The sequence below is a fragment of the Heloderma suspectum genome, chromosome 3, assembly GCF_057233095.1.
Source record: "Heloderma suspectum isolate Gila_16-S chromosome 3, 16-S_ref, whole genome shotgun sequence".
Lineage (NCBI taxonomy): Eukaryota > Metazoa > Chordata > Lepidosauria > Squamata > Helodermatidae > Heloderma > Heloderma suspectum.
The window spans coordinates 184,178,508-184,191,565 of record NC_139460.1 but is presented as its reverse complement, the minus strand read 5'-3'; the positions used below and the strand labels follow the sequence as shown (position 1 = coordinate 184,191,565).

The window sequence follows — 13,058 nt, the reverse complement described above, 5'->3', positions numbered from 1 at the left end:
AGACAGAGGCCCTATCTCAGGCTCACAAACTATAAAAAAGGCACACAAAGGAATAGGAGTAGAAACAAAAGATAGAGGAGGTAGATCAGCTTAACAATGCCAGAATGAACTAATGAGTTCTAAACAGACAGAATGGAAATAATGAGTAAACACAGCACAATATGACACCACAGTCTACCTAGGCATCTACAAAATGTAAAGCACTGAATTGTGTCTCCCACTGCAATGCAGTCATCTGGAAGCTTTAAACTATCAACCCATAAAAAACAATCAAATGCTATTAAAGGCCTGAGAGAACAGGATGGTCTTCATCTGGCACCTGAAGGAGAATAATGAAGTTGCCAGGTGAACATGCCTATGGAGTTCCACAACTTGGGTGCTACTACTGAAAAGGACCTCTTGCTGGTAACCAGCCACTGAACCTCAAAAGGCAAGACACCTAGAGAAGAGCTTCTGACAAAGATTTTGAGTGTGGGAAAAAGCAGAGGGGAGCAACCTGCCTTTTGTTATCAGGCCAAGAGGTAGGAGGAACAATCCCCACTTGGTCCACCCACCCAGCTGGTGCTCTACCCTACTTGTGATCAGTTTCCCCAGTTGTGACCTGACATCTACTGAGTGGGCTAAGATTAGAACATTTGCAGAAGGGAAGCATCTAGTAGTAGTCATTGCACTGGCCACAGTGAGACCTACCTTGGCTTTTCTCTGTATTCCTAGTCCAAAGCGAATGAGGCACAGAGAACCAGCTCATTGCTAACAGTGAAGTACCTGACTCTAAAGTATCTCGAAGCAACAACTACTCCTGCCCCCATTAGTTTTGTTCCCTGAGCCTTGAGAGAAAATATTTTTTTCCTGTTGGAGGCAGGAAACTGGGTAACTCAGGGGAAGGTCCCATTCCCGGGAGAGTGTGTGAGTGTGAGTGTGTGCGCGTGCGCACATGCGCGCGCATTAGGCCTGCCTCCCAGGTTCTGGAGAGCAGGATCTTTACTGTCGTGCCTCCAAGTGGAAAGATTAAGCTTCTCTCACGCAAACATGTGAGTTTGTAGCATAGATCAGGGTTCTGCTGCCTTGCACACCTTTCTGGGTTTCCCTAGAGCCTTCACACAAATAATAAAATACCCTTATTAATTATACAACACAGACACAAAGGAAAGTGGAGAGAGGGGGTAAGTTTTTCCACACTGTGGGAGAGAGAAATTGACCATGATAGCTTAGCACACCCAAATGAAGAGATATCTTAGTTTGTAACTAACCTTTTAAAGTGATGCCACAGATAAAACAGAGGTAAAAGAGAGCAATACATCCATAAATGATACTAGGCCAACGTATTTATCAAATCAAATTTATCGAAGATGACACAGAGCTTGGGAGGGATGGCTAACACTTTAGAAGAGAGGATCAAGATTCAAAATGATCTTGGCAGGCTGGAACCCTGGGCTGAAAGCAACAACATGACATTCAAGAGAGATAAATGTAAAATCCTGCATTTAGGTATACAAAATCAAGGGCATAACTACGTAATGGGGGAGATCTGATTTGGTAGCACTACACGTGAAAATGATATAAGTGTCTTATAGTGCAATCCTATGCATGTCTACTCAGAAGTAAGTGAGTCCCACTGAGTTCAATAGGAAAGTGTGTTTGCAGCCTTAGTGGATCACCAGCTGAACATGAGCCAGTAGTGTGATGCAGACACTAAAAAAGCAAATGCATTCTTAGGCTGCATTAACAGAAACATAGTGTCCAGATCATGGGAAGTGTTTCAGTATTCTGTGGTGATCAGGCTGCATCTGGAGTACCATGTCTTGTTTCTCAGCACCATGTTTTAAGAACACTTGACAAACTGGAATGTGTTCAGAGGAGGACTACCAGAATGGTTGGGGTCTGGAAACAAGTTATGTGAGTAACAGATGAAAGAGCTGGATATGTTTCCCTGGAGAAGAGAGGATTAAAGGGAGACATTATAGTGGTGTAAATATCTAAAGGGCTTTATGCAGAAGATGGAGCTGTTGCTCCAGATGGCAGGACTAGAACCTATTGGTGGAAATTGTAAGGAAGCAGATTTTAGCTAAGGCATTAGCTGGTAGTTTCTTCTTTGCTTTAGGTATTTAAGCAGAGGCTAGGTGCCCTCTGTTAGGAATGCTGTAGTTGCAGCCTGCACTGCAGATTCTGCATGATGGAGCTGGTGATTGGACTACCTCTAATGTTCTTCCAACTTTATGATTCTATGATTATCCTCACAATCCAGTCTCCAGTTGTGTCACAAGCACAGAACTGAAGTACACAACTCAGCTAGTTGAACACAACTGCAGTTTTTATGTTTTACATATGTAAACAAATGTATATGCAATATATAATCAAGAAATTAAGCATGAAGGCATTCTGGGAAACAATTTGCCCATTTTATAGATGGGAAACACTAAGGACAAGAGTTTCTAGTCCAAAGGACAATCACTAAGTGAACTGCACAGAATTCAAAACATATGCAAAGCACAACACCCAAGGAAGTGAGCCAAGCCACTAATATCCTGTGCTTGCTACTACAAACCGCACATACCAATCTTTTGCAGAATTAGGAATAGTATTGGGCTTCAACATAATACTGTCATCTGGCCTCTGAATTTTAATGGCCATATTTTTTTTTTAAAGGGGGGGCAGGGACTCCACAGTTCTTGGCTGGATTTTTGCAAGGCCAAATGTATGCATGTTTACTTGCAAACAAGTCCATAGCAGGATTACTCCTAAGTAAGGTCCTGCATGCTTTATCCCTGTCCTGTTTGGGGAGCAGGGGGGGGGGGGGAGAGAAGACTGGATCACAGCAACATTGATTCTGTGTGTGTTTACTCAGATGTAAGCTCCATGGAGTCCAGTGGTCTTATCCCTAACTGTGCTCTTCTAACACCAATTCCCTCCTAACCTTCCATCAAAGGCTGCTGGGGGCTGTTCTCCTCACAGCACAAAACAAAGTAACATACTGGAGGCTGGGACACACAACCCATTTGCTAAACCCCTGTGCTAAAGTACAGCAGTATACGTTACCATTGCTGGTTCAAATTATTCTGTGGTTGCTGTTCTCCACCCCTAGTTCTACCCATTCCTCCATGCACTTTTTGTTATTAATTCCTATTCTTTTGTTTACTGAAGTAGATGGACTGTCTTGTTCTTGCTTTTCTAAAAATTTGCTCATATTGAAAATGTTGCTTGCACAGGTTTCCTATTGGTTTTAAAAAGTATTTGCCTTTATCCAACTGTTTTTTTGCCTTGAGGTAGGGGTGTTACCTCTGTTCTGTGCACATGCACACTACCCCATGACAAAATCATGGGGGGGGGGAGTTCCCTTTACACATTAAAAATAATCAAGATCACACAACCCATGAACTAAGTTAAGAGATATCACAGTAAAGTTTCTCAATAAAGAAAAAAAACCCTCAAACAAACCAAAATATAAATAAACTTAAAACAAAAACAAAATACCTCACAAAAATGGAGATGTAAATAAGATATGGTATAATAAAATCTGTGAAGTATGGAGAAAAAGCAGGGAAGAAAGGTCATTCCTGCAAGAACAGCTCTAGCCATAAAACTCTACTCTTGGGGCAATAACTTCTCATCTCAACCTCACCAGCATCATCACTAATGATCATGGATCGTTGTGAGAAATGTGTTAGCTAAAATCCCTAACATTCACTAAACATTATAATGCATGGCAGAAAAAAAATCACACCATGTTTGCATGTATATGGACATCCAACCTATCACATGGTAGAAAACCTTAATTAAGCTGGTCATTTGTATTCACTTTTGTCAGACAAAAGACTAATTCATAGAGGTGTGCCAGTGACTTTACATTATAAAATGGGAAATGATCCCCATATAAACAGAGCCTCTATTTTCAAGTCCACAAGATGAGTGACATTAGTCATTTCCCCACTAGAACCTGCTATCAGTGGAGCTATTAGAGCAATGTGTTACCTGAGGCTTTGGCCTATTATAGCAAAAAGCTTTCTTCTACCTCCCACTGTAATACTTGCCACTTTTTAACAGGAGATACTGAGCCTTTCGGTTGCTTGCCTGTAACAGAAGGCCTTTGGCTATAAAGATATGTGGCTTGAGATGGCAGGAGGCAAGCTTAAGTGTAACATCTCCAAGGTTAAAGGTCTAGGTGTCATTAATTAATGAAGTATACCTTTGACTCCTGCCCCAGTGCATAAGACCCAAGTATGCACAAAACTCCACTCCTGACCCACATCTTGGATGCACCTAGTCAACAAGAAACCACGATGAGAAATTGTCAGGGGATTTAGAATGAGGTGCTATCAGCATATTGAAGACTCGCAAGTATGATCCAGGTGAAACGGAAGATTCCATGAATCGAAAGGTGCTTCCAGATGGACAGCTTGCAGCTATTCTGTCTTTTCCTTTTTAAAAGACTTTTTGTGGAAATAAAAAATATTGAAGATGCAGTGGGAAAAACAGGAGCATAGTAAGTGGAGGACAATACTGTCTGGACACTGCTGTAACATGAGGTAGGATGAATGCACAATAAAAGCTGCACCTGAAATCTGGAGCCAGTAATGGTCTGGATGGAGGTGAACAAGGTTAACTCAGTCCAGTCAAGATAGAAATGTTGATGGTGGTTAGTCCTCCTGATGTGGGGATGGTGGTTTGCCTGTTGTGGGTAGGGTCACATTTCCTGTGAATAAGCAGTGTTGCAACATGGGTGTGCTCCTGAATCCAAGTTTACATCTGGATGTCCATGTGGCATCTATGTCCAGGACTGCCTTTTACCAGCTGCATCTGCATTGCCAGCTGCATAATCTCCTGGGGAGCATTGACTCGGCCACTGTCATTCATGCACTGATAACTCTGTATTTTGACTACTGTAATATGTTCAATGGGGCTGCCCTTGAAGACCATCTAGAAGTTGCATCCAGTGTAAAATGGGTTGCTCAGGCCACTGACTGTCCGTGGCCATTAATTGCACATCATACCTGTATTAAAAGAACTTATCTTGTACCAGTTATTTTCTGGACAAAATTCAAGGTGCTGGTTCTTCCCTTTTTAATGCACTGAATGGCTTAAGACCAGGATACCCCTGAGAGCATGTACTCCATGCTTCATACCCCCATCTCCCTAATATACTTAGACCAAATTAGATGCTGCTCCAAATGCCCTGGCCACCTGAGACAAGGCTAGTAGTTACAAAGTGTAGGACTTTCTGCATTACAATACTCATCCTTGAAATCCTTTCCCAAGGAAGGCTTGTTAGACCTACCCGTTGCTGCCTTCTGATACATGGTTAAGATTGGTTTTTGAAAGCCTTTTGTATGAACTGTGGTTTGGACATGTTTTAGCTCTGTGCTGGTTGTCTGATGTTATTGCTGATTTCACTGTGAGTTTCATTGTGATTTTAACATTGCTTTTAAGGTGTTCAGATGGTTTAATTTGGTATTTTAATTATTATTTATTTTTTCTGTGAGCCAACTTGTGGGCTTGGTACAGGCCAAAGGGCAGGGCAGAAATGAATCACATAAATAAATCTGCCAATTGGTTAAACCTGGAAGTCAATGATGCCAATGTTGCCCTTGTCAGTGTTTCATATCCATTCTTTCTCTCTCTTTCAGGGATTCTTTCTTGTGCTTTATGTTTTGGGAACATGCTGTGGTTTCAGGATAAAGCAGAAGTGGAATAATGACAAAAGGAAATGAAAGGCGTAGCCTCTGGCCTCTGGGCATGTAACTTACCAGTCACTACGGGGTATGTCTGGGGTCCTGACACGTTGTTCCCCAGGTCTGGGTTAGCAGAGGTGGATAGACTTGACTTGACTTCATCAAGACCAGGGGTCAGAGCTGGGAGGGAGTACTCATTACCCTAGGGAGGAGAGAAAAGAAAGCTCTCTAATTGATGGGCTGAAAGGAAGGCAACAGTGGGCAGATGGGAGGGGGGGGTGAAGGTTAGGAAGAGGTACAATGTAGTCCCTGCACAGATGGGAGCAAAGAAGAAAAATAAAGCAGATAAAGAGCAAGTTTTGGCCAGTGCCCCCATCTTTCCTGTAAATACAATTGTCTTCCCTCATTGGCCGGATTCTACTGGTTTTATCAGCAGACACTGCAAAATGGAGGTTTTCAGTGACCATGGATACAAGAAGAGGGAAGTGTGGGAGGTTTAATTGGGTGAGTCTGCCTCAACCTTTCAAAGAATGATGCAGCACGTTTGATCATTCTCTCTGCAGAGTGAAGGGTGACCGCAGACTGTGGATGAAGGTTCAGCTATGGAGAGAAAAGGTTCTCTGGGGTATTTGCTTTGTGAGAAGGAGGGTGTTTGATTGCTGGGCAGTTTCTCCCCACAGCCCATTCTTGGGCTCTTTTTAAAATAGAAGTCTCCTTTCTTGCTTCCCCAAACCCTTGTGCACTGGGGTATGAAATTGGGGTGGGGGCAGGCCACATGGCTAACAGAAGGGTGGGAGGGGAAAAACTCATTGCATCTGAAAGGGTGTCCTGTCCAAGAGGCATTGGTAATTGCCTTTTTATTGTGGCAGCCTCCAAACCAGACACAGGAACCGGAGAGACTACAAAAAAGGAGGAAAAGTTGTTCTGATTAATATTACATTAAATTAAAACTGATTTTCTGCTCTTTTTGCTTTCGTTTTTTCCTGTCCCCACTTCCCATGCCAGCTCCCTGTGAACTGCCTTCCTCCTGCCACCCTCCCTGGCCAGCCCCGATTGCCTAGTCATTTCCAATTCCTTCTTGTATTGATCTTCCTGTAGAAATCAGTTTTGTAATTAGCTGCAAATTAGGCTTTCTGCTGGGGGTGAGGCTGCCCTCTGATTTATCACCGGAGTAATTCGCTGTGATCGGAGAGAAATTAAAATGAACTCAATTAGGCTTTGGATTTGCTTTATGGGCCCCGTTCAGAGTTTCTGGGGGAAGAATGACTGTGCTGGTGTTTAATAGTCTAATGAAAGTAAATAAAGGTTATTCATTGTAATAAACTCAGGGACTCAGAGATAGTAGAAGCCCAAAGCTAACCTCTCTTTCGCTATTATTGTTGGTTAACTGATTGGAGTGATTTTAAAAGACTTTTGGTCTTTGTGTTAAAGATAAGCAGCTTTGGGGATAAAAGGTAAGTCAGGAGAGGCAGGAAATGCTGAAGGAAAGGGCCTGGCTTTTCAGAGCATAGACTAGGCTGGAACTTGACATTAAGCAATGGGAAACATCCAATTCAGGATCAGGTCCATAGCTCCCCTTTCCTGGGTTGAACAGAAAGAGGAGGAGGAGGGGTGAAAGGTTCTGGTTAACTGTGTTAGACCTACTTCCTCATTGGCTTGTATCCTGTCTCTGACAAGAGCATCATCATCCAATAGTTTGAGGAAAACACAAGACACTGTTCAGTGGGGTTTGCTGTTAGAAAACTCAGAAGAAGAATTCCATGTAAATTGGAGGAGTTGTTAAGTCGGAGCTGTTGTTAAAACAAAGGGGCTTCTTCAGTCAGTGATGAACAGTGCAATCCTATGCATGCTTACTCAGAAGTAAATCCCAATATGTATAATGGAGCTTACTCCTAGGTAAGTATGCATAGAATTGCAGACTACAGCTCCTCAGCCCATCTTGACTAAAGTCTGACTTTAAATAAATTCTCCTTTTTGCAACCGCTACTTCAAGTAAAACAATTGTTTTCTTTATTATTATGCACAGGAACACCGTGTGCATTTAGGGCCCCTGTGATAATGATTATATAATAGCCACTTGGAAGCCAATTGTTGATAGAAAAGCAGGATAAAAATAGAAGAAATAAATAATTCTACATATAGGATAATTTTTACCACATACTCAAGGACTTACATAATGGTTTCATAATAAACATTTGATAGTTATCATTTTATGTCTCTTTTTTATGAAACACCCTGGAAACACCTATTAAGGGTGGTATGTGAATAAAATAAATACTCCATCTAAGGGACCGGCTTTTTGATCATATTTCTGTGAAGCTCTGTGCAAGAGATATGACCTTAGGGCTCAAGTTGAAAACTGCTGTTGAAACTTCTACTTGGGGATGTGAATTAACTCTGATTTTAATCATGTGAACAAAGATTACATGTTATTATGATGTTTTGGATAATGTTAACAGAACCTGTCCCAGGTAAAGAACAGGCCACTACCTTCCTTATAACAACCCTAGAACACTTGTGTTCATGAATGTGTACTTATTTAGGTGCATTTTCAAGCAATGAAATAATCAAATGGAAGGTGTATGTGTGTAGAAATACTAAACAGTGAATGTGGGTGGATTTGTTTGCCTGCAGAGGGTTGCATTAAGTCTGTGCCTACCTAAAGTGATGCATGTGTGGACACAAACTGTAGGCTGCTTTCGACATTATCTGGAAATGCGCCTTACTGTGTACAAATAATACTGGGAAAACAGCATGCATGTCTGCTTGCAAGAGCAAGCATGGATAGAAATAATCTCCAGAAGGAAGGTACAGAATATGCAATACTTCTTAAAGCACAAGCGTGCACACCAATAACTTCTGAAGGATGCTAGATAGATGTGTGTTTCAGTGTGCACATGCAGGCAGATTTTGCAGAAATGCATGGAGACAATCAGGGAGGCAAATAGTGTATAGATATATGTGGACTTGCCCAAATGAGCATCATGTGAACACCAAGGAGCTTTTCTCTGTTTGTCTGTGGTTGTGAAAACTTTCAAAGAGTGTTGAAGTTACAAGAAAAGAATGTCATCTGGGGTGGCTGGACATGTAAAAGTGGATATATTTTTGCACATGCTTTGATAGGGTGCATTTACACTACAAACCCATATGCATTTTATGCCAGTTTAACTATCATGGCTTCCCCCAAAGAATCCTGGGAATTGTAGTGTGGTGAGGGTGTGAAGAATCCTGTTAAGGATCTGTCCCCCTCATACAACTACAGTTCCCTGGAAACAAGGGGTGACAGTTAAACCAGTTTAAAGTCTGTAATGTAGATCCACCTAGAAAGTAATGCAAGTACAAGAGTGAAAGAGTGAACCAGCTGTTGTCTTCTGCAGCTGCATGTATCCCACAAGCTTCTTTTCCCCAGGGCTGGGTCCACACCTGCTCAGATTTGATGTGTTCTGATGCCTGAAAGACATCAGGGTAAGAAGGACGCTCGAAGACTCGATCTAAAGCTTCCAGCTGCTGTTGTGTAAAAGTGTCGGCACGAAGGTGCTTCCGCAAACTATCCACACTGCTCTGGGAATCGCCGTTGGGGACCGAGCCCTCGGATACTTCTGTGAGACACAGGAAGAGATAACAGGGCATTAGTGAGGCTTGCCTCTTGTTAGAAACACCTGATGGCGCCTCTTCCGTTCTCTTGGCAAGAGGGACTGGGAATTAGCTGACACTTCCTTCCCATCCAGGCTCACCTCCAGGGATTTGTGCTGTTCTCCCTTTTTACAGACAACACTGCGGCTTCCAAACCAAGCCCACTCTTCACAGTTAATGCCTTTTCTGGAGGTGATTGGAGTTTGAAGCCTACATCAGACTAGTATGATCTGGGCTATGGATAATTGAAGCTTAGTGATGAGTTCCAATTCTGCTTATTCCTGTTCTTAAATATTACCAAATCTACACCACCTACCCAAAAGTGGGGGGCATGGAGCAATTCAGAATAATTAATATAGGAGAGAAAGCCTGCTAATGCAGGATACAAACAATTTGTGCCTTTTCACTGAAACATGAGAACGCACCTTGGTGTTTCCAGCATTGTGCCTTTGGCTGGGCTGGCTTCTGAGAGAGATCCCCCCACCCACCCCATACTCTGCATAAGAGCAGCTTTTGTACAATGTCACCTAACAAACCACATTCAGTGGTGTAGCTTTTCAACCCTGCACCCTGCTTTTAGATGCTGGAGTTAACGCTCTTATGGGAGGAGGGGGCCCTTTAGATAGCCATGTATATGACTTCAGTTGTGAAACACACAACTGACAATTTCACTTCACCCTTCCCTACCATGATTCAATTCTCCTGATATGTTAGAGTAAAGAAACAAAACAAAACTGTTTGCCAACCCTAATTTAAAAAAAGAAACATTCTGAGCATGTGCAGTTTTGCATTTTAAACTTACTTAATTCATGGTACCATCATGACTACAGGAATAAAATGGAGTTTGCTTCTGCTATCCTGGTGCTAAACGTATTTACTTGCAAATAAGCCTAGTTTTGTTGTAGAAAAGGAAAAGATATATTTAAAGTAAAAAATAATAAAACTAGCATCTGTAACCATGTACATGCCCAGTTGGCTTCCCCCTAAGTCTAATATATTTTTTAAATATAAGAAAGATGTTGCAGCAAACAGTGTCAGGCCTGGTGGGCCCCTTTAGGCCCATGCTGGCCTAGGTAGTGATGCCACTCCTCCCATTACCTGCCACTCCAGATGGCCATGGGGGAGAGGGGGCTGGGGCTATGAGGGGCTTGACTTTGGCTCCGAGTTCCAGGCCACTGGCCACACTATGAAAATGACAAGCCATACATGCTAGGCTCTAGGAGTGATCCCACTCCCTGCCCCACAGGCACACTTGTGCAGTCCAGCTAGTCCACAGGTCAGGTTAATCTGTGTGTATGACACAAACACATACCTTGTGTCAGATCAGATTCTCAAGGTCACACACTTTAAACTGAGCCCTCTAGGTAATACCTCCAGAACAGAAAGGGCTGCACTCTCTGAGTTAGGGTGCTTCTACATTAAGCAAAAAACCTGCAAAAATCCACATCCTTCCCAGAGCTTCCTGCTTTCGGTTTTTTTGCAGGATTAGGAAGGGCTCCTTTACACGGCACACACCTGGTTTGAACTGAGGGGGTGCCTCCCTCCCTCCCTGGCATGTGTGCAAAGGAGCGGGGGTGGGGCGGTGGGTTCTTGTTTCCGTAGCTTAACTTCTGCTTTACTCTTTTCTCGCAGCTCCCAGGAAAGCTCCGGGATTGGACTCGATGGTCTTGTAGGCCCCTTTCAACCCTACTATTCTATGACTATTCTATGAAACATCTGACTTACTTCTGAGTAGGCATAAAATGTACGATTGTGCCGTAAGTCTTCAACCCTTGGCACACTTACGTGGGAATAAACTCCACTGAACTCAATGGGACTTACTTTTGAGTAGACATAAGATCGCCCTGTAAGTCTGCAACCCTTGGCACACTTACTTGGATGTAGCCCCATTGAACTTAATGGGGTGCTCTGAATCAACTGAGGATGTTGCTTCTGAGCTTGGTGGGGCGGGGGATCAGATGTGTCTCCCTTGGTTGCAGGGAGGCATTTTACCCTCTTCTCCCTCCAACTGAGAAATGTGCTCAAGCATTTACATGGCAGACACCTGGGAATCGGGGAAAGTCCTTCTTCAGCAAGACTTGAACGGAGGCAGGAGTTGCAATCAACAACCAATTCTTGCCCTCGCGCCTGTCAAATCTGTTCCTGCATGCCCTGCTCCCATCCTCAATGCCTTCATCATCCTGACCGCGTGCACCCCCAGCAACTGAAAACAAGCACCCACAGCAGGCAGATAGAGCGGTTTCTTCCACTATTGGAGAATTTCACGTGGAGGTCATGGCGTTTGTGTTCTGTGGGCTGGAAAAAATACCACATTTTTTGTGTTTGGGGAAAACACGGGATAGGCTGGGGGAAATGGCTGGTGTCATCTAAAGAGCCCGCAAACTTATTTGAGAGAGCCATCTCAATAGCAGGATAAAAGCTCCAAGCTCCTTAATCTCCACTGTACTCTGCCCCAGGGCAGACACCCTTTTTTATAAATCCCACTTGCACTATACCTGGCTAGGGTCTCAAGATATAATATACTGTCTTCACCCCATACCAGAGAAATATGGTAGGTATTTCAAATGGGGTGCAGGAGGGACAGCTCACTTTTGTGTTACATTTGTAATGCAAGTAGTTTTAAATTATGTAGCTTTGCATTGATCACTAGTTGTGAATTACCCATTGCTGGAAGCCTGAGGTTTAAAAATAACCCCCAACATCACAGTCCGGAGGGAAACAAGCCACCAAATAATTAGGTTTGTTGCATTATTGAGAAATCTTCTATCCTATTCCCAAGGCAGTCAGGATCATTTTATTGCAAACCTTCTCTATTCCAAGCAAACTCTTAGGGGCCAAAACAGAGTTACTACCTCAAGCTTACTTTTCTGATGAGACCTACCTACAGTGCCACTTCCCTCCTGACTGCTCTACATAACAGTTTATATGTGATTATACAATATGATATAATCAATACTGCATTATATACAGTAACCTAATGGAATATCACTTGTAAGACCATGGACAATATTATATATTGATTAGTACAAGCATGCAGCCTCCTGCTTCTTTCCCTCTCTGACACCCTTTTGTTTGGGTGGGAGAAGGGAGAGGAAGGGGGGAAAAGATTTGCTGGAGTTCACCTTTCCTTCCCCATCTCATTTCCACAGAGACAAAGTACAGGCTACTGGGATCACTGACCCCCAAAAGCTCAAAATCTATGACTTCTACTCACTCTAAATCACAGTACAAACTTTACAACATTAGGAGTGGTGGAAGGAATAATGGGCATGATCCAAAACTCCCAATGATTTACATGGGAGATGCAAGCACATGTCTAACTCTAACTTTTGCAGAATCTCACCTAAGTAGAGTAGGCTCATTGTACCTTGGGAAGACTAGCATAATGAAAACATAGTTTGAAGCTATGAAAACACAGTTTTCATAGAGGGCCACAAAAATGTCAGACTCCCCAGCTGTCCTGATATGTATTTACAGGGCTGCCCATTTTTAATCTTTGCAAGGCACCAGGTGTGTTTTTAGGTGCTTTATAAATTGCTAACACACACAAACACACCTGACCCCATCACCAATAAAAGAATAGTGGGAGATGTACCCAAGGAGGCAGTTCAGTGGATGAATGGAACGTTTGTCCCAGGGATTAGTCCTGCAGGAGGCAATGAACTACTCTTCTGGCACTGGCACACAATAGGTGGCCCATATGCTTGTTGTGTGCTGTTGCTACTCTAAATTTCCCTCCTCATGGCCATTCTTGCACAC

At 43.0% G+C, this 13,058-nt stretch overlaps 1 protein-coding gene across 1 annotated transcript in view; it reads right to left on the bottom strand.

Moving 5' to 3' along the window:
- Positions 1–13,058, bottom strand: part of PAX2 (paired box 2) — a 234,020-nt gene that overhangs the window by 58,932 nt on the left and 162,030 nt on the right. Inside the window, exons 7-8 of the mRNA XM_084845157.1 lie at positions 9,090–9,265; positions 5,742–5,868 (exon numbers count right to left, since the gene is read on the bottom strand). Of these exons, the coding sequence (XP_084701283.1) occupies positions 5,742–5,868; positions 9,090–9,265 (303 nt within the window). The remainder of the gene's footprint in view (positions 1–5,741; positions 5,869–9,089; positions 9,266–13,058) is intronic.